This window comes from Xyrauchen texanus, chromosome 29 (genome assembly GCF_025860055.1).
Source record: "Xyrauchen texanus isolate HMW12.3.18 chromosome 29, RBS_HiC_50CHRs, whole genome shotgun sequence".
Taxonomy (NCBI): domain Eukaryota; kingdom Metazoa; phylum Chordata; class Actinopteri; order Cypriniformes; family Catostomidae; genus Xyrauchen; species Xyrauchen texanus.
In genome coordinates this window covers 14,520,545-14,541,952 of record NC_068304.1, presented here as the reverse complement: position 1 = coordinate 14,541,952, position 21,408 = coordinate 14,520,545, and the positions used below count along the sequence as shown (strand labels likewise).

At 36.5% G+C, this 21,408-nt stretch overlaps 1 protein-coding gene across 2 annotated transcripts in view; it reads left to right on the top strand.

The window, feature by feature from the left end:
* Window positions 1–14,164, top strand: part of LOC127622634 (protein FAM107B-like) — a 28,377-nt gene extending 14,213 nt beyond the window's left edge. Inside the window, exons 1-4 of one of the 2 annotated variants that reach the window (XM_052096645.1) lie at window positions 3,685–3,852; window positions 5,138–5,315; window positions 11,628–11,784; window positions 13,008–14,164. In XM_052096645.1, coding sequence (XP_051952605.1) covers window positions 3,810–3,852; window positions 5,138–5,315; window positions 11,628–11,784; window positions 13,008–13,127 — 498 coding nt within the window. In that variant the 5' untranslated portion in view covers window positions 3,685–3,809 and the 3' untranslated portion in view covers window positions 13,128–14,164. Of the gene's footprint in view, window positions 1–3,684; window positions 3,853–5,137; window positions 5,316–11,627; window positions 11,785–13,007 lie in introns of those variants that run through there. The other variant, XM_052096646.1, reaches the window with a different exon arrangement.
* Window positions 14,165–21,408: the final 7,244 nt, after the last annotated feature.

Sequence of the window (21,408 nt, the reverse complement as noted above, 5' to 3'; positions counted from 1 at the left end):
TCTAGGCTGCTATTTTAATGAAAGTTAATGGGTATGGGGACTGTCAATCTGCAAACATGTTTCCCAGACTCTCACCCTGTCTGCCATTTTTCAGCTACTGTCTTGCTCAAACTGACATGATTTGTTGAGACGCTCAAAGAAAGAGCAATGTTTTGATGGCGCCACTCCACAGTGTTTGCACTTTTCAGGTAAGTTAAACACCGCTTACCTCTAGTCGTTTTGAAATTTTACGTTTTTAAGCTGAGTATGCACAGTAGCACATCAGCTCCTATCGCATTAAATGAATATTCCAGATTCAACACGTTAAGGTCAATGGACCGCGTTTGTGGCATAATGTTGATTACCACAAAAACTGTTTCGACCTGTCCCTCCAGTAAAAAAAATAAAAAGTAAAAATCGAGGTTACAGTGAGGCACTTACAATGGAAGTGACTGTGGCCAACTTTTGGAGTGTTTAAAGACAGAAATGTGATGCTTATAATTATAAAAGCTGTGAAGTTATTTAAATCTTTTAAAGTTGTTCTTTTAGGGTGTAGGGTTTGCAGCATTACTACATCACGGCAACAATATTATAAAATTGGATATCATTTTACATAGAATAAATTAGTGAGCAATTTTATCACACTAAAGTCATGTTAACACGCATATTGTTTAAAGGTATAGTTCACCCAAAAATGAACTCTGAAGGTCCATAAATGACAAAGGCAGCATAAAATGAATCCATAAGACTCCAGTGGTTAAATCCATGTCTTCTGAAGTGATATGATAAATCTGGGTGAGAAACGGATCAATATTTAAGTTCTTTTTTTTTTACTTATCAATCAATCTCCACCTTTGTCCAGCCCAAACCAGTATGTGGCTGAAAGTGAAAGTGTAGATTTACAGTGAAGAACGGACTTAAATATTGATCTGTTTCTCACCTGTACTTATCGTATCGTATCAATTTAGAAGACATGAATTTAATCACTTGTGTCATATAGATTACATTTATGCTGCTTTTATGTACCTTTTGGAGCTTCAAAGTTCTGGCCACCATTCAGTTTCATTATTAGGACCAACAGAGCTGAAATATTCTTCTAAAATGTTTTGATTGTGTTCAGCAGAAGAAAGAATGTCACACACATCTGGGATGGCATGAGGGTGAGTAAATGATCAGAGAATTGACTTTTTTGAGTGAACTATCCCTTTAAGTCTTGTGGCTATACTTTTGTAACTGAGTAGTTTAACGTTAAAACATCGGTCCCATTCAATTCCAATGTAAGTTCCTCACTGTAACACAGATTTGTGCTTCTTTTAAAGGATTTTAAATTATTTTTGTTGTAATCAACATTATGCCACAAATGCCATTGATTGAGCTAAACCTGTATTGAACCCAGAATATTCCTTTAATACAAATCTGTCTGATGTGCACATGTGAATTGTGATATTAAATTATGAGAAGTCCACACAGTGTATTATATGTCTATGTGGTGAAACATGGAAACAAACCAAGGACTGGAAAACGGATGCCTGCCTAACACTTTCAAGCCTTTAGTACTTAATGAGTGGGTGGCTAGACATTTTACAAGCATTCCCTTTATATGTGCATGCGCAAACACATAGGCCTACACAAGTGCAAATATATGCTCTTATGTATGATTCGCAAAATAATGGAGGCAGTTCTATGCTTAATCATTCTGAAAGTACATTGCGATAACTTGAAGTGCTGGTGTGTTAATACTTGGCCCACGCCTGTGTGTTTAGTATTGTGGCGTCACCATAGAGACATTTGTGCCCTACACTGGGTTGAAGAGTGCATCTCTGTAATTAAAAGCTGGATCTGGGCTTTTTATTAAACATGCTTGTCATGCAGGGCTCCCTGTGCAGAGAATTATGTGAATAACCAATGCATAGAAACCATGCTTTGAATGTTGTTAATACTGAGACAAGAAGTTTAATGAGGTTGAGTTCACAAAATATTAGTGTGCATATGATTAAGAATGCTTATAGAAATGTTAGATATATAGTGTGTTCCTGTTAAGAGAATAGTTCACCCAACAATGTTGTCATTATTCACTCACCCTCATGATACTCTAAACCTTTATGACTTTCTTCTGTGAAACACAATGTTAGGCAGAATGTCCAAGCTGCTCTATTCCATTCAACGAAAGTGGATGGTGATGATTATACTGATAAAGAAGTACCAAAGAAATAGTCCATACAACTTGCATTATATTCCATTACCAAGTCTTCTGTAGGATACGTTGACAGCAAACGCCATTGGTTCTCTCATGTCACGTGACCAATCACAGAGTCACAAGTTTGAAAATGCAACTGCAATTGAGATTGTAAATCTACAGCAGAGAGGAAGATTATCTTTGAACAACTTAAATTTGGCATGTTGACACAGCTTTCATATGGCTTCAGCAAATTTGGAATATTACTTTTAAGATACTTTTCTGGTGATTTTTGTCCTTTTTGGAGTTTGGCAGTATAAATCACCGTACACTTGTGCTCAAGTGAGCGGCTTGGACATTCAGCCTAATAACTCCTTTTGTGTTTCACCAAAGAATAATATAATCAGCTGGAATGACATGAGGAGTATAAATTATATTTGACTTGAGAATGTAAAACTCAGTTCTTTAGAATTTGTGAAACGCAGATGTTTAATGTCAACATGTTGTTATCAACAGGAACTAATCTTCAGTTAAATCTGAGAAGGAAGTTTGACTCCAGATTATAATCCTGTATTTGACACACAGTGGGCACTGTGTTTAAAATTGAGTGCTATTCAATATTCATGCGCAAACATGTAAGGATAGGAAATACTTGTATTGTTGCAATAAAACTTTATTGGGGCACGTGTACTGGAACTCAATGACGTGTATTTACACAGTGGCCACAGGCTGTCGACAAGGAAAATGTGCCGATTTTTCAAACGTCCTTGAAGGAATGCTTCACACTTCTCAAGCATTGTCTCTCTTGATTTAATTTACCCGTGGTGCCTTTGAATAGCGTTTGACAATTCCTCATAGTGTGCCACATAATGAAATCATGGCATGTCGACGTTTGATTTGCGTCACGGGGCTCGCCAGTGGTTGTTTGCGGCCTCTAGCGACTATCAAGCGAACTGCAGCGCGTTCATGTTGACTCAGGATTGATGATCAGACGTGTTGGTTTGTGAAATAAAAACACGATGTCATGCTTTGATTTCATTTATGCTTGCATTTAAATGCAGTCCGCTATATTTTCTATAATAATGACAGTGAATGTGTGATGAAAACCTTTTAGCTTCCTCTATGCATTTTAATTTGTGCGTTCCCTCAATGAATGATGTAGCCTACTTTTAGAAGGCTATAAAAACGATAAGGCACATTAATGCTTCATTGTGTAATCCTATGGATTGATGAGCACTCTGAAACTTTGCACACTGAACTCTGGGTGTTTATGCACTCTGTATACATTTCTGTTGCCCCTTAATGTTTAATATTATCCTTTTTGGTACTATATCCAAATTTTGCCTGATTTTGGAAGCATACCTGTGTGAAGTTCTCTGTTTGGAGTGTTCACTGTGTTCTGATGTGTATTTTTGAGTCTCTGATGTTTATATGATGTGTGATGAAAGAATAAACAGGATGTTTGTGGGAGCTGCTCTGTCTGGGGTGGGTGTGCTGTTAGGTAATAAAGACATCAGGCAGAGTCAGAAGAGAAATATTCTGTTTATAGAGCGCACCGCTCAGTCACAGAGATACAGTGCTGAAAGATTAATCTGTTCAACTGAGGAAAGTACAGTGCTCACCTGAGTTTTTTAATAAACACTCTTTCGCAAAGATGAATACCATGTTCAGATACCCTGTGTTTCCAGTCCTTCCAGGTGAGAATTTTAGCATCAAATGCATGTTGGTAGTTGATAAATAACATGGATGTGCACTTTTATTTTCCAGTATCAAGATTTTATGTTAAATTTTACAGGCTATAAATACTGTATGTGTAAGGGAAAATGTTTATTTTAGGGGCTATAAATGGTCTCAATTTCTTAGTTTTAAACCATTTATTTGTTATCATTACCTTTTTAGCTTTGTGTGTGTGTGTGTGAGTGAGTGTAGTCCAAGTAGCCATGTGGTATAAATGAAATACATTTTTAAAAGTGCATAAAAACTGCTTGTAAAAATGCTATTTAAAATAGTTTTAGATGACGTTTGATAGATTATGTCAACTACTCAAGTACTGAGTTGTTAATTACCTACATGCATGTTATTATTTTGTGAAGTTTGTAATTGCTTATATTGTTAGTACTATAGTATTGTATACTAATGTGTGACATGGACACGAATGTGAAGTGTTATCACTTGCTAATGATCAAATATAGTTTCATGTTAATTCAAATAGTTCATAAAGTTTATTCAAGGTTGTAATGGGAACAAAGCCATGTGCTTAATGTTACATGGTTGTTTGTTTTGTTAGTTTAAAATTTGTGTCAACTATCCGCCTGTAAACAGAACCATGTGAGATAGAAGTCACATGGATGCATCATTCATCGTCTGTTTAATGATATGATAATAAATTATAAGAGAAACTGGTGAGAAGGGCGTTATCCATTTCTTGATATCCAAATTTGGGTAAAAACAAGTATGTATTTGATTATTAGTATTTTATTGCTTTATTGATATTGTTTTATTGATATTTCTGTTGACCCATTTCACACGAGGATCGGTCTCACTGAGCACGGTGTGCTTAAATACACCTTTTGTGTCTTGTAGGTTGGCTAACCTACAGATTTTTCCAGATCATATGCAAAAACTCTGTCAATCTCTTGGCCTATTCTTTTCACATGCCATATTTATCTCATTATGTTTATATGGAGTGTAACTAATTGTGTCACTTGCTCCATAAACAGCACCGAAGTGTTGATTAATGTGTTGTTATGATCCAGCTCAGCATGTTTTGTCATGATTGCAGTCTGTGTGCATACAGTTTTAAATTGCAGTCTGCGTTTACATTTAGGAACAGTTCACTCGTTTTTGCCTTATTAATCAGATCGGTTACTGTAACTTTTAGAAAAGGAAAAATTGCCAAATTTTTCATGTAACTGCTAAAAGCGATGCATCACCTCTTGGTCGTTTTAATAGATGGTGTATCCTCTCTGGCTCTCTCGGCAGGTCTGGACAAGGCAGAAATACCAGAGGGACTGTCCCGTGTGCGGAGCATTATGGCCGAGCCGGACTATATGGATGGGGACAGTGATGAACTCATTAAACCCAAGAAACTCATCAACCCGGTGAAGACTTCCAGAAATCACCAGGATTTGCACAGAGAACTCCTCATGAACCAGAAAAGGTGATGCACCTTAGAGGGATACTTCACTCAAAAATGACAATTCGCTCATCATTTGCTCAGCTTCATGTTGTTCCAAACCTGTATAGACTTACTTCCGTGGAACACATAAGGAGATGTTGGGCAGAGTGTTAGCCTCAGTTACCATTTACTTTCATTGCATGGTCAAAAAAAAAGAAGCAATGAAATGCTCTCATTCTGCCTAAAATATCCTTTCATGTACCTCTTCCTTCATTGCATCTTTCCTCTAAGACTCCTTGCCTCAAATTTGTGATATTCATCCCCCTTTTTTTATGCTATGCCCCCCACCCTACTGCAATCGTGTTTCCTCCTCTCACATGAATATGTGAATCATTATCATCATCACTGCAGTGGTGAGTCTTGGCAAAACATTTTGTTCAGATCATGCTGTGTGGCCATGTGACCAATTATAAACTGTGTTGTGGAGGGCTTTAAAGCCAAAACCAGTCCTTTTCTTCCTTTTCCTACATGACATCGTTTCTAAGGTATAATGTACACTCAACTGGTCATTATTCAAAATAAACCCTGACAATAAGCGGATGGTTTTAACATGAAGGGGTGAATTTTGCTGTAATATCCGGCTGGCTGTACATTATTCAGGTTATTACACTGCTACATAACAGATAAATGCACATGAAATATTGATTGGAGGAGAAATTATTTTATAACGTTCGAAGAAAGAGACTGTGGGGTGACGTAAGTTTGCACAGCTATTTAGGTTATCAGTTGCCTGAGACAAGTTTAGCAGTCATTATACAATATATTTGACTGTAGAATGCTGCGATTGACCAATCAGAATCAAGTGTTCCAGATAGCCATGTAGTAAATGCATAGTATATGTCTTCCTTAAGTGCCACATAAAGATCAATGTCAGCTGTTCCACTGTTACATATTTAACAAATGGGTTCTTGAACAGTAAGAGTCAGTATGAAAGTTGATGCTGCTGACTTTTTGGATGAGAGGAACCATTTCTTCCTGTCAGATCTGTTTGTGTGCTGTGTGGGTAGACAGGGGGCAGAAAAAAATGGACTGGAAACAATATGTTTGAGTCATTCACCCTATCCCCTCTCTGTCTCTTTTCTGTCTCGGTCTCACTCTCATTGGTAATGGTGATGATGAATAGTGACAGTTAGGGAGGACACATACTCCCTATTACGCAAACCATTTTTATTTTCAGTTGGAAGTTATTAGGAAGATCCCTTGGAGGTACAAGTGGTTCTCGTTGCTTTGATGTGAATAAGAATGGACAAGTTACAGCAAGTCATTTATTTTGCAAGAAACATAACACACAAATACATTCTCAGTTACCAGGATGATTATATAAACTGCCATCCACTTATTTTCACCTCTTAATTCAGCTGTTCTTAGTTGAACATGAAGAGATCTGCGTGTCCCCTGCAGTTCAGTCCTGAAATATTGTAATATTCTAACAGATTTTATTTTATTGCCAAATTAAGAAGAAAAAATAAAAGAAAATTATGTCATAATTTACTCACCCTCATGTTGTTCCAAACCTGTATGTGTTTCTTTCTTCTGTGGAATACAAACGGTGATGTTAGGCAAAATGTTAGCCTTAGTCACCATTCACTTTCATTGCATCCCTTTGCCAGACAATGAAAGTGAATAGTGACTGAGGCGTTGTTAGTAATGAAATTAAAAGTAATAATTCAAATTTAGGTACTTAATTGCACCTGATTCAAATTTGCACAAATGTTGGCATTGTGGGTTATATTTCATACTTGTAATGCTTCTATGCTGTTTAAATTTCACCACATTATGACTGCAACTGATTTTTTTCATACATACATGTATTAGAAGTTAAGTGTGGAAGTAAATATGGAGAGTCGGCTATAAGTAAGCCATTTAAGTAAGTTGATTTCCTTGAAAAGTTGTAATCACTGACGCTCTGTGTTGCTATCAAAGCATTGCTCTGTTTGTTTGAGTATCCGACCAGTCCCACATAGCAACATTGGCTCAACCATTGGCTTGTGTTGGAGGCGTGAGCTATCTGTCATTCTGACTGTCTGTTAGCCCAAAGTGTTTGAAAACAGTCTTCACTCATGTTTTCTGTAAAATGTTACTGACTTATACTTGATAGAGAGTGGAAATTATGAGTGCGAGTGCTTGTTTTGGTCTAGATAAAAGGAACATTTCCATAATCTAAATGGGATTAGTTCCAGCTGTGGTGCTCAGAGGGATGCTGAAAGATGTAGAGTTATATAAGAAGAATTACAGCGCCCACCCTGCTGTACACTAGCACACAAAATGTACACTGAAAATATTATGAAATCCCTTCTACGGCCAGGGCAGAAGGTGAAGAACAGTGAGTGATGGAGAGATGGAGGTCAGACTATATATAGTCCATTGCATCATATATTAGATAATGCACTGGGTTAGGGGGGCAGGGGTGGGCTCAGAGTCTTTTATGTAATCAAGACCTGAATCTTTCTTTTTCTTTCTTTATCTGTCTCTGTCTGATTCTGACTTTTCAGTTATTTTGCTTAGTTGTCTGAGATGAGAAACCAGACACAAGTAAGGACAAACTGACTGTTTCTCAGGGACCGATGTGTTCCTGCAGATGGCACTGTTATATAATCAGTGACGACATTGAATTACCAAGGTAGAAACATCTTCAGGAATGCCAAAGCCCCTCTTGGTGCACACAGATCTTTTCATCCCAGCTATTTAAATGATAACATCAAACCATCAGTCTTAATACTTTGTGAAGGTCTCTTACATACCTGGACATTTTCAGTGCCTCTCATGAGGATTTAATTCTCATGTTTTCAGTCCAGTGTCTGATGCAAATTTGTTGAAATTCTGTTGTCAGACTGTAAGTGGTTATACAGACTGTTTAGTGTAACACATAGGAAGCATAACTGCATTTGCACAGGAATCACATTCGCAGGAAACAAAACCCGAAATTCATCCAAATACCAGGTTTGAACAGGGTCAATATCACATGGCAAAAAGTTAATTGTTGATTCTCATGTGCTGATTGTCTTGAAAACGGATTGTTTAAGAAGGCTTATGTCACATAAAATCACACAGATACGGGTCAGAAGCTTCAGTTAATATTCACATCAACCATTAGAATGGGGGAAAAATGTGATCTCAATGATTTGGACCGTGGCACGATTGTTGATTCCAGACAGGCTGGTTTGAGTATTTCTGTAACTGCTGATCTCCTGGGATTTTCACACACAACAGTATCTAGAATTTACTCAGAATGGTGCCAAAACAAAAAACATCCAGTTCTATGGAAGGAAATGCCTTGTTGAGAGAGGTCAACAGAGAAAGGCCAGACTAGTTCGAACTGATAAAGTCTACAGTAACTCAGATAACCACTCTGTATAATTGTGGTGAGATGAATAGCATCTCAATGCTATTCTGAGATGTGGGTTTGCATTGTATTGGCAGTACGAGGGGTACCTGCACAATATTAGGTAGGTGGTTTTAATGTTGTGGCTAATCGGTGTATGTGTTTAAAAGCAGGCCTAGTGTAAGTTTTTATTCTATTTTAAAGTCATAATGTAGCCGAAATCCTCTGTTACACTTATGTTTGATATAGATTTTGGAGCATGTCGGGCAGAGAAACCGCTGCCCTCCCGAACTCCACAGCGACCCTCATTTTCCCAAAGGAAATCTGTGGTCAAATATAGTACTGCATTGAGCCCACAATGACTACGTTTACATGGACACCAGAAAGTTATTAAGAGAAAGCGGGTTATTGCGAGAAAGCAGCACTCCTTTTTACATGCACTGTATAAGTGGCATACTCTTTACTCCCATATACATGCAGCTCAGTCATTAAGCAGCTTTTTCCACAGCAACATAATTTCCGCTACGTTTGTGTAAATAACAAACATTGGATCCGTGGAAGACTTTGATATTTTATTCTTCTTTGCTTCGATTTATTTACAGATATTCAGAGTTGTTGGTTTTTTACTTTTTTGTATTTTCTCAACTTTTCTCCCCAATTTGGCATGCCCAATTTCCCAATGCGCTCTAGGTCCTCGTGGTGGCATAGTGACACTAGGCGGAGGAAGAATCTCAGTTGCCTCCGCGTCTATCCATGCATCTTATCACGTGGATTGTTGAGCGCATTACCGCAGAGACCTATAGCACGTGTGGAGGCTTCATGCTATTCTCCGTGGCATCTACGCACAGCTCACCACGTTATGTTATTGTAGCGCGGTGTAATTCCGGCCCGGCCCCATCCTCCTCCATGCTGCAGTTATGTTTCCCATATTTACTTTATCGTTTTTATATTTTGCAAGGAGACAGGGGGATGTATAGCCTACAACAGGAAAGGGTCAAGTATATCTGATCTACAAGTGAGCAAAGAAATAGGAAAAAACAAACCAGTCACAGATAGTTAAAAGAAGTAAAAAATATTTTATAAGCTCTTAAAAGCCTATAATTTTGTCAATTTTTAATTTGTTCTCTTTTTGTGAAGGAAAAGTCCCATCTTATCAGATGGAGCAAAAGTCACTACTTGGCAACACTGATGTTAATTCAATCATTAATTAGTAATTTGCCCTGAACCATAAACCATTGAATAGATTCCTTGTTCTGATTGATTCCTCTCATCAAGCTTGTGTTATGTAGCTCTACTGAAAGCACATGATTCATAAATTCCACGGATCAAAGAAGGGGTTATCTGCCTGGCTGACACATTCTGCCCATATATCCATGTGTGATTAATGTCTGATGTGCTGTTGTTCTTCAAAAGAAAAGACACATTAAACAGACAGCGCATACAGCTGTTCCACTTGTTACAATGGAATGAATTGTTGGAGGAAGCCATTCTGTATCTAAATCAGTGTCTTGACACAGAAACTGAGGAAAGGCAAATGTGTTTTCTGGACTCAGCTGGTTCTCATTATTCCATTTTTTTGGTTCCCTTGTCCCAGAATCATATTGTAATATAATCGCAACCCACACACTCTCGTCTGATCCTCTCTTTTTTTTCATAGTAGTCTAGACAGGTCTACAAGTTTTGGAAGGATGGACAGAATGACAAAGCAGTCTACCAGTAATCTGGACAAAGCAGTCTACCAGTAATCTGGCATGCCAGCCAGAGAGACAGATTTGGACTTGGATAGTGATGGACTGATTTATGAGCCAGGCTGATTATTTGTCCAATATTTGCCAAAAACTTTTTATATTGACCGAAAACTGTGCCTGCTTAAGCGATTAGCAACCTATGTCAATGGATAATGGACATTTTCTGTTTTTCCAGTATTTCGATTTTTTTTATGTTTTTAGACTCTGCTCACTCTTCTATAGATATTCAGATTCTTTCTCTGAATCAATGTCAGCCATTGAAAAATCCTTATGACCACTACACCAAACATACGAGACAGGTTTCTGGGAAATCTATTACATGTGGTCTATACTCTTTATATACTATAATGTTTCATAAATTACTAGGTCTGCACTATAGTTTGATTTGGAGAAAGTGAAATGGAGAATTACACAACAAAGATGACACCACAAAGTAATGTAATTTAAAATGGTTTATCTTTACGCTCTAAATGATGTACAGCAGCAACCTCTGGCCATTACTAACCAATTTCAAACTTTAAAACCCATCCAGGCATTCATCATTACTGGATTACAGTATGTGGGGCAATCAGGATTTTTCATTGTCCACACACTTGCATTATGTAACCGTATAGATTAATATCCCTAAAATGTGCTAGATTCATGGCAATTTGTTCTCTTATTGAATCGGACCACTGATCTACATCATTGAGTGAAATAAATGCTGTTTTCATGGTGTTCCAGATTGTAGCACTTTTATTTAGGTGATGATGGGTTGTCTGGAAGAATAACAATGCACACCACCTCTATACAACACTTTGGCAGTTGGTGGTCTTTGCTTAGACAAGCATCACTATTATTATGGCTCGTACTTGGGGTTAGGGATTTGTTAAAACTTCTAACTCCTAGTAATATACTTAGGCACATACAGTAACTTGTCCAACTTGTGAAACAAACATAAATGATACCTCAACTCATTGAGGAGAGGTGTGCTTATACTTTGATATAAAAGTAGATATGTTTTGCTTTGTGGACAATAAAACTTGCAAGAAAAACCTTCCATATACTTTGAAGAAGGGTCCCATGCCATATCTAGAATCCTGAATATCAGAGACTTGGGGTTTTTTTGTTTTTTTTACTTGTGCCAGAAAGCAACCTCCTAGAACACTTCGGAAAATGTTTTGAAAATGTACCTGTAGTTACTTAATTTTTATTGTTTCCATTGTCTCCTTGTTTATCTCATAGGGGCCTTGCTCCTCAAAATAAGCCAGAACTCCAGAAGGTGATGGAGAATAGGAAGAGAGAACAGGTGTTGAAGGCTCAGAAAGATGAGCAAGAGGCCCACAAGAAAAGATCAGACCTTGAAATTGAACTCATGAAGAGACGGGAGACACTTGAACAGGTAAGTCCCCTCCTATCAAAAAGCGAGAGACTATTTGCTCGAAGTGTACATAGCAACAAAAAGCATCTTATTTGCATCTAAGTGCAAATAGATTTAGATTCTGTTTGTACCCCTAATTCAATACTAACATACAGTATAAGAAATATCACAACAATTCTGTTTATGTAGAATCCCACAGATACACTACACCAACCCCTAACCCTAACCTTCCCTTACAAAAATTAATACACATCCCATGGTGTAGTAACACCATGGTTAATTGCATTAAAAACTATGGCTTCTGCCAAAAAAAACATGGTTCTATAATATTACTATAGTAAAATAGTTAATTTTACCCTGATCAAACCTTTCTCTAAACACCCTGACCTTCACAGTGACCAAATCACTGCAAGGAAATAAATCTTTATATTAATTCTATTTATTATTATTATAAGTAGTATTAAAGGAAATATTAAAACTGGGGCAAAGGGGGAATCGAACCTGAGTTGTCCGTATGAGGAAAACACATGTGCAGCATCTTTACACACTACTAAGTGTAGTTGTATTTAATTTCAGTGTTTCCACCAGACTATTTGAGAATTTATATACACTTACTGCAAATAGTCACTCAGAATAAAAAAAAAACAAAAACATATACATAATATATACAACTTTTTATTTTGTCATTATGAACTCACCCGCATGTTGTTCCAAACTCATGTGACTGTCTATTTTTTTCAGTGGAACACAAAAGGAGTCTGTGGCAGGGTGGAGGGCGGGGCTGGGCCGCGATTCCGCACACCCGGCTCCTATTTAGGCTGATGAATCCTAAATAGGGATAAAGGCGACTGGAGACGGCAATGCTACACACACAGGTGTCTGACAGCTGCCTGTAACTCTCTCTCTGTTGCACTGCAATCTCCGGGTTGCCTTTATCCCTTTTGGACTTCATCAGCCTAATTAGGGGCTGGGTGTGCAGAATCATGGCCCACCCCCACCACAGAGACGTTAGACGGAATGTTAGCCTCAGTCACTGTTTGCTTTCAATGCATCTTTTTTTCCATACGATGAAAGCACATTTTGACTGAATCTATCAGTCCCTTACATTCTGCTTTACACCTCATTTTGTGTTCCACCGAAGAAAGTCATACAATTTTGGGACAGCATGAGGGTTAGTAAATACAGTCAGATTTTTCATCTTCAGGTGAATTGTCTCCGTAATATCATCATCTTTCTCTATTTAGTTGGAACAGGAGCAACATAAGATTGAAGAGGAGCAAGAAAACACCCCAGAGTTCATCAAAATGAAAAGCAATCTGAGGAGAACCAAACAGGAAGTGGATGGGCAGGAGCGTGCCACCTAGAAACAGTTTCCATGGCACATTTGTTGAAATGACAACCAGACTGTGGTTTGAGGGGATTTCTTGGTGTTCCTCCCCCATGTGTCTCTGTGAAACACTTGACTGTAGATGATTGGTTCCTACTGTCTGCTTGCAGACACAACCAGTATTCTCAGCCTCTTGTCCTGAACAACAATCGCAAATAAAGAGGATGCATTTATACACACACACACACACACACACACACACACACACACAAATCTTGCACATGCCACTGGTTGACTGGCTTCAAAGAACATGCATGGCGGAACAAGGAGAGTAAATACGATTTTGTTGTGGGGGAGGTCTTTTTTATGTTTGTTTTTTTGGAAGGGGAATTTTTTACAATTTTTATTTTCAAAAGCCGAAATGGGACACTGGATGGACTCTTTTAAGCCAAAACAATGCTCTTTTATTTATGCTCAGTTTAAGTTTGTTAAAGTTTAAGTTTTTGTTCAAAATATCTCAAGTTCAAAACTCACATTTTATTCTTGGTTGATGATTTAAAAAAAGGGAAAAAAGAAACCTAAATATAAAATTCCAGCAGTGCAGGTTTTGCTTGTGCGATGCACCATGCTTACTTTTACTTATTAAATTGTTATATTTGTGCTCTCCCAATGCTAAATTTAATAAGCAATACTAGTTTTAGGTTTGTGAATTTTATTTTACGAATGCTTTGTTATACTTTTTTAATGACTATGTTACTAATAAGTTAATACTCTTTAGTTCAAAGTGATATTCAATGCAAGGGCATCCGTTTTCCTTCACTTGAATGAATGGTAGTTGTTTTCAATCAGAAAAGGAAGAGAACATGAGATGTTTATTAAGAGAGACACTTGGTTTTGTGTAGATTTGAGCCAATACGTAACCACTCCTTGTGTTCCCTTAAACCTTCTTTTAATAAATATTATTTTATCATGTTGAATTATTTAATTCTATCTCTGTTTGAATCTCTGTATGTACAAGTAGCCTCCTAAAGAAATGTAAGTTCATTAAAAATAGCACAATAAGGAATTTTAGTCAGGTGAATGTCATATAGAATGGGCGGATCAGCAGCCTTCAAGTCCTGCAACGTCAAACAGAAGTTACAGAAGATAAAAGGTTTGGAGCTGGTGAGTGGGTCATTTGGCGTCTGCACCTTCCATGCAATAAAAATGAAGCTGTGCTTGTGAAGGGATCACCAATTGAGGCATTTTTTTATATATCCGGACCCCTTGAACACTTAACTAGTCTTAAAATTTCCAAGCATAGTATCATGCAGCAAACTTTATAGTCAAATGCATATGGAATATGTTGCTACAGTGACATGAGAATAACCTCTTTATTCAGTCACTAAACATAGCCAACAAAATCAAAATAAGCCATGAGAATGGAGCAATTCTCAATTCCAGTGATTCTTATGTAACTGCTGTGTAGAACAGTTGGCAACAGTGTGAGGACTGGAGTGAGAAATTCCCATGAATATGAAACGGGAATGGACTATTGATATCAGCACTGTTTATCTCTCAGAAATGTTTCACACTGTTCAGGATACATTTAGGGCATTGTATTTTAAAGATGACTTTTATTCAATGATCTGTGAATGGAGTTCTCTTCTGAACACCATACAAAGATTGTTGGATAAAAGTAAAACTTAATTAGGTTGAATCTGCTTTTTAAAGAATGAAAAACAAATAATAATAAATGTCTCAAGCTATGGAGACTAATTTTCTCTTAGGGTGTCTTTTTTTTTTTTTTCTTATTCTTTTTTAAAAAAAAAATTATGGTCCAATTATCCTGATTTGGAAATAATATTCAACAATTTATCCAGGAAAAAACTGTTTATTACAGAAAATGTATGTCACCGAAAGTTTGTGAAAAAGCTGTTTAATTTATATCTCCAAATGCCACATACTGGAATTTATATTTGCTAAAACAATACTGACATAACATCTCTATAAATGTGTGAACAAGGGGGAGGAGGAAAAAGGGTTCGAACATAACTCATCAACTGTACTGTCATTTTTAGTCAAATTTTGTCACGTAACATTAAGACACTTTATTTATTTTGGGACAAGTGCGATGATAAAACAATATTATTATTTTAAAGACATTGGAGACCAATGTAAATACCATTGTCTATGTTAATCACTATGATAAAGCATTTATGATGCATTCACATACCTTAGCCAAATGGGTGTGTTTGTGTATTTTGACCTCATATACCTTGGAGCTAATGTCCACTTGTTGGGGTTTCATCTAGGGAGTGAGTTTGAATTTTAACCCAGTTGAAAAGGGGAATAATAGTATGGGCAGATGGTAACAGCCTGTGATATTGGTAAGGTTAGGGGTACAGGTAGAAATGGGCTCATCATCCTTTCAGGCAATATGTGGTGTACTTTTCTAAAAAGAAATCACCATTGGGCAGAAAAGTTTTCAGAGTTCAGACGGATTGACTGTGGGACATGTTGCCTTCCTCCGGGGTGCGCTTGAAAACCGAACCCTTCAAAGAGTCACATTGCAATCTGATGACGGATTTCTGCATTTTATTTTATTTATTTATTTTTGTCTTCCTGAAGTCATGTGTACATTATAAATATAATAGATGCTAAGATCAACATAACACACGCAGACATTTTTATCCAAAGCGACTTACAGTGCACTTATTACAGGGACAATCCTCGGAGCAACCTGGAGTTAAGTGCCTTGCTCAAGGACACAATGGTGGTGGCTATGGGGCTCGAACCAGCGACCTTCTGATTACCAGCTATGTGCTTTAGCCCACTACACCACCACCACTCTCACAGACACATTATCCTCTGTAAATTCAGACCCAATATCCTTTGTAAATTACTTTAAATGACATGGTTGACAGATGGCCTCCTAAGCAGTCGGGTTCATCCAGTAATATGTTGAAAACCTTTATGCAAAAATACAATCTGATGGATATTTGGAGGGAGATGCACCCTAGTCAGAATATGTATACCTGGAGCAGTAAAAATGGCAGGAGGCAGTCTCGCATAGACTTTTGGTTGGTTGCAGGTAGCATTCCAAATGAGAATGTTTTAGAAATATTCTTGTTACTCCCCTAACAGACCACAAGGCAATTTTTATAAATATTAGATTTTTGTAGAGCCACATTGTAGTCCTTTTTGGAAAATGAACATATTCAACATTCTTACCTAATGTATGATTTAGTTAAATTAGAACTTAAAAAAAAATAAATAATAATAATTCTTTACATTTGGCACAAAAGAAAAGGAGCATTTGGTAGATATTAGGAACTTTTAAAATATGAAGTTGGTAAATATCTAAGGAGCTAATTGTGACTGAAATCAGCTCTATTTCTCTGGTGTCTAGGGGGTAGACTGCAATCTGGCATACCTGGCATTTTCCTGGTGGGCCGACCAGGGGCAGATTTGCCTCATTCCTTATCAGAACAAAGATTTGCTTTTTAATGACAATTGGTGCCCAATAAGTTTATTAAATAATGATTATAAGATTTTGACTCACATACTTTCCAAACGAATTAAAAATGTGATCGATTCTATAATAGATGAGGCTCAATCTGGATTAATTAATAATAGATATATTTCAAATAATATTTGTCTAGTTTTAGATGTTTTAGATTATTCTAGTTTCTGATGATGTTTTCTTTTTTTTTGTAAAGCTTTCGACACTTTGGATCATAAATGTATTTTTCAGTGTCTTGAAAAGTTTGGATTTGGAGATTTCTTCTGTAGTGCCATAAAAAAACTGTATACACAAATGGCAGTAGTTTTGTTGTCCTAATACATGGTGCAACCCACAGTTTTAAAATTTCAAGGGGAATTAGGCAGGGCTGTCCCATTTCCCCATACCTTTTCCTTCTTGCTGCTCAGTTTCTTTGTACTCACATAAAAACTATCAATCTGAAAGGAGTAGCTATTGCTGAAGGAGAGGTGATCATCAGTCAGCTTGCTGATGACACCACCCTCTAGGGATGCTTTGCAGATCCCTCTGACAATAAATTTGAGTTTTTCTCCAAAGCCTTGGGCCTGCATTTAAATATTCAAAAATGTGAGCTTTTGGCCATTAAAAACTGCAATGACCCCTTTATTCATATTCCTGTGAAAGAAATTGGTTGTTATTTAAGAGTTCATATAGTGAAGAAAAATATATTTAATTTTACTTTTAGATTCAATTCAAAGATATTTAACCAGTGGCTACAAAGACATCTCATTTTGAGAGGTAGGGTTCTTCTTATAAAGGCTGAAGGCCTCTCAAGGCTTATTTATGCTGCTCAATCTGTTCATTTGGGGCCAAAGTTGAGTAAAGTTATTGACCATATACTCTTAATTTTTTTGTGGAAGAATGTAATTAATTGTGTTAGAAATTCTGTTGTAATGAACATTAATGAAAAGGGTGGTTTTAATTTTTTGGATTTTAGCGCTTTAAAATATACCTTTAAAATGAATTGGTTGAAGCAGTTTAGAAAGAACCCAGGGTCTTTATGGAACTTTATTCCCAATTATATATTTTCTCAGTTTGATGGCCTTCATTTCCGCTTGTTATGTAACTACGAAACTGAAAAATGACCAGCAACATTATCTGCTTTTCATAAACAGGCACTATTCAAGCACAATTTTCACCCCATAAATATTTTATTTGGAATAACTGTAATATTTTATACAAGAATAAATCTATATATTTATTTCAGAATTGGTTTGATAAAAATATTTTGTTAGTCTGTCAATTCATCAATTCTCAAGGGTTGTTGTTTTCATATAAGGAATTTCTAGATCATTTTCAGTTTCACGTTTCTCCCAAAGAATTTGCAGACTCCAACTCATTCAATCCCATCAGGTGTTCTTGTTTTATTGAGAGATGCTTGATCTCTACTTCCAGTCTCTTTGAGTTTGGTTAATACTCCTGTTGGTAAATTGTGTTTTGCTTCACCCTACAAAAATAATAATAGATCAGTCCGTTCATTATTCCAGCAGGACATTGTTACTTTACCACCTGTGACTGCTTACTGGAATAATGCAGTAGATAATATCTGTTGGAAAAAAGTAAAAGAGATTTCTTTTAAAATAATTCATAAGTGCCACCCTGCAAACCACTGCTTAAAGTTCAAAAAGGATCTTTCCTCCAGTTGCTCTTTCTGTGTCAACTCAAACTATAGTTTATCTTTTTTGGTATTGTCCCTTTACTAAAATGTTCTGGCAAGATGTTTTAGGATTTATTAGGAATTAAATGTATAATGAATGTGTGTTGTATCGTAAGGATGTGTTACTAGGCTTTGTTGATTAGGATCAATCTAAAAAAAAGTTCAATTTTATGTCATTAATCTGATCTTGTTACTGGCCAAGTTCTAAATGCTAAACCTCTCTTTCTTGTTTTTATGAAATAACTTGAAAAATACCTAATTTCAATTAAATTGTCTGAGAACAAAAACGCCTTAAAAACATTATCTGTTTGCAATTCTTTTCTTTTTTTCAGTGTCATGTAACTCTCATAATTTGTCAATATTTTCAATGTATATTGTGTGCACCCCCAGCTTTTAGTTTAGTTTTTTTTTTAAATATTTTTTTGTATGTATTTTGTTGTTGACTGTTATTACTTATTATGATTTACTACTTATAATTATAGTATTACTGCTTATATAAGTATAGCGTTAGTTTTGAGCATCAATAAAAAAAAAAGAAATATCCTCTGTAAAATAGTTTTACAACATGCTTTAATCGCTGTTACCACAATCGACTAAGATTGGGCTATCCTGACCAGCTATGAGAAAAGGAACACGAAAAATGTGACAAAGTGGTCGATTTTAGAGTGTTAGTTGGAGTCTGAACAGTAATTTTCTATTAAATAATGACAGAGAGAATCTAGTATCCATTAAATTGAAAATGTAAAATAAAAAATGAAAAGTAAAAAATAGGAACATTATTATTCAGTCCCATCGTTCCTGACTAATAACAGACGACTTGAGCTTTCCAATGTCAAATGTAAAAATGTTTGGATTAGAAGAATCCTTATTAAGAAAATCAGCTGTCACCCCAAATCTCTTTTCAGGTGGAAATTAAATTATTCTTCTCTTGCTACTATTAATATATGGACTGGCATTAATACGTTTCTGTTACCTAACTAGATGAAAGAACTTCATTCTAAAATTCTTCATAAATACTATCCGTGTAACTCTTTTCTTTCGAAGTTTATATTTCACAATGTACATTCTAACTTTGATGTTGAAACAATACCACACTTATTTTTTGAATGTGATTATGCAAAGGAGTTCTGGAAAGAAGTAGCCTGGGTTATTTTCTCTGCTTAAAACAAATCTTTTATTTTTGGAATAATGAATGTACTGTTTTTGTTTTGGGACTCCGGGTCAAATGAGATGGATGACAGGTTAAAACTGTTAACCCTCTGTGGACAATTTCATTTCCATAAATGTAAAATCACTCATTCTAAGCCCAATTTTAGGCTGTTTTGTATCGATCTAAAATTATTCTAGGACTCTCTTTGTTTATCATTTAACAAGAAAGGCGCTGAAACTGCACCTTTGATTAAAAAATTATGGTTTCATTATAAGAGTTACCTCCTGATTTCCTGAAGGTGACAATTATTTATTTTATTATTTTTCCCTCTTATTATTTAGCTTTATTTGATTATTATTATTATTTATGGTGTTTAATTTCTTTAGCTTTTTGATGTTTTGTGAAAATATTTGTTTTGTAGACTATCTTGTTTAAAATTTTATTTTATTGCCTTGCTCTACCTCGAGTTTTCTATTTTCTTAAGAGTTTTTTTTGTGTGTGATATATGTATATGATATATGGAAGTCTTTTATTCAAAAAAATAATAAAAAATAAATAAATATCAGACGACTTCCGGCCCGCTAAAGCCCCTTTCATTTTAGGATCCCGTTGTCATGATATAATTGCCATTCTACCCACGTACAGAACTATAACATTTTATTAAAGTTACCCCACAATAACAACAAAACCAATATTTCATGTTTCAGAAACCCTAAATAGATAAAACAACGAATCTCGTACATTAATTATGTGGGTATGAATTTTAAATAAAATGTTTTTACAAAAGAAACGTTAGTTACACATGTAACTCTGGTTCTGTGAATTCCGGATGATCGCCAGAGGCAGTATAAACACTGGATTATCGCAGCGCCAGCCAGATAGGTCGAGAGAATATACCAACAAAGTCACATAGTGACGTATGCTGAGCCCTGGGGGTTATAAACCACAGCCGCTCAGCTCTCTGCCTTGGTACGCCTTTCTCGCGGATTCCGAGTGACCAAGAACTCTGGCGGTCATCCGGAATTCACAGAACCACAGTTACATGTGTAACTAACGTTCGGTTTCATTCCTACTGACCGCCAGAGGCAGTATAAACACTACTGGACACTGACGTGCGGTCTGGGTAGGCAAACTCGGCACTGCCTACCCTGCCAAAATTCAAAAATAAAATGTTTAATATATAATAAACTTGTATTTTTACTTTTTATTCTTGTGATTTATATATGCAATATGTGTGTTATTCCAGTTGTTTAGACGTTATGATGACAAATGTAGCAGTTACGCATAATCAACTAAAAACAAATTGTAGAATAAGCAGTGCTTTTCATTCATTGCAGACGACAAGCGGAAAACCCATGTTGCGCATGCGCACTTCGATCCTGTATTCTTTAACATGTACGGCAAAAAGCACAAATCTGCTGTGCCTTTTGACGTAAATATGTTATGCCCGTAATCATCTCCGTTACGTATCAGACATGGACCAATTAAAATCGAGATATTCCTGGACATTTGTGTAGCTAACGTCATTACACCACAGCTAGCGTACATGCCTAATCCCCGCCAAATTCAAAATCAAAATGACAGCACCGGCCGTAATCACGGAATTAAGAAATTTTTCCAAGCTCGATTTTAATTCCAAATAGTTAATTGCAAGAGGGAGGTCTACGCCAGCCTTATATGGACTAGTACAGCAAAAGGGCCCAAAAAGTATCCGATCATTTCAAACTGATTGGTATGTAAGAAAAGATTGGCTATGTGGCTGTGCTAACAATCAGCGGCTGTATTGCTATCCCTGCCTGCTTTTTTTCAACCTGTCAGACTGTTTGGACTTCAGCGGGATATTGCTGATGATATGCCGCGCTTGTGCGTAACGTTCACTGTTTAAGCGTGTGTGTGAGTGTGTGTGTGTGTGAGAGAGAGAGAGAGAGAGAGAGAGAGAGAGAGAGAGAGAGAGAGAGAGTACACACGATAAACATCCTGATTTGTAC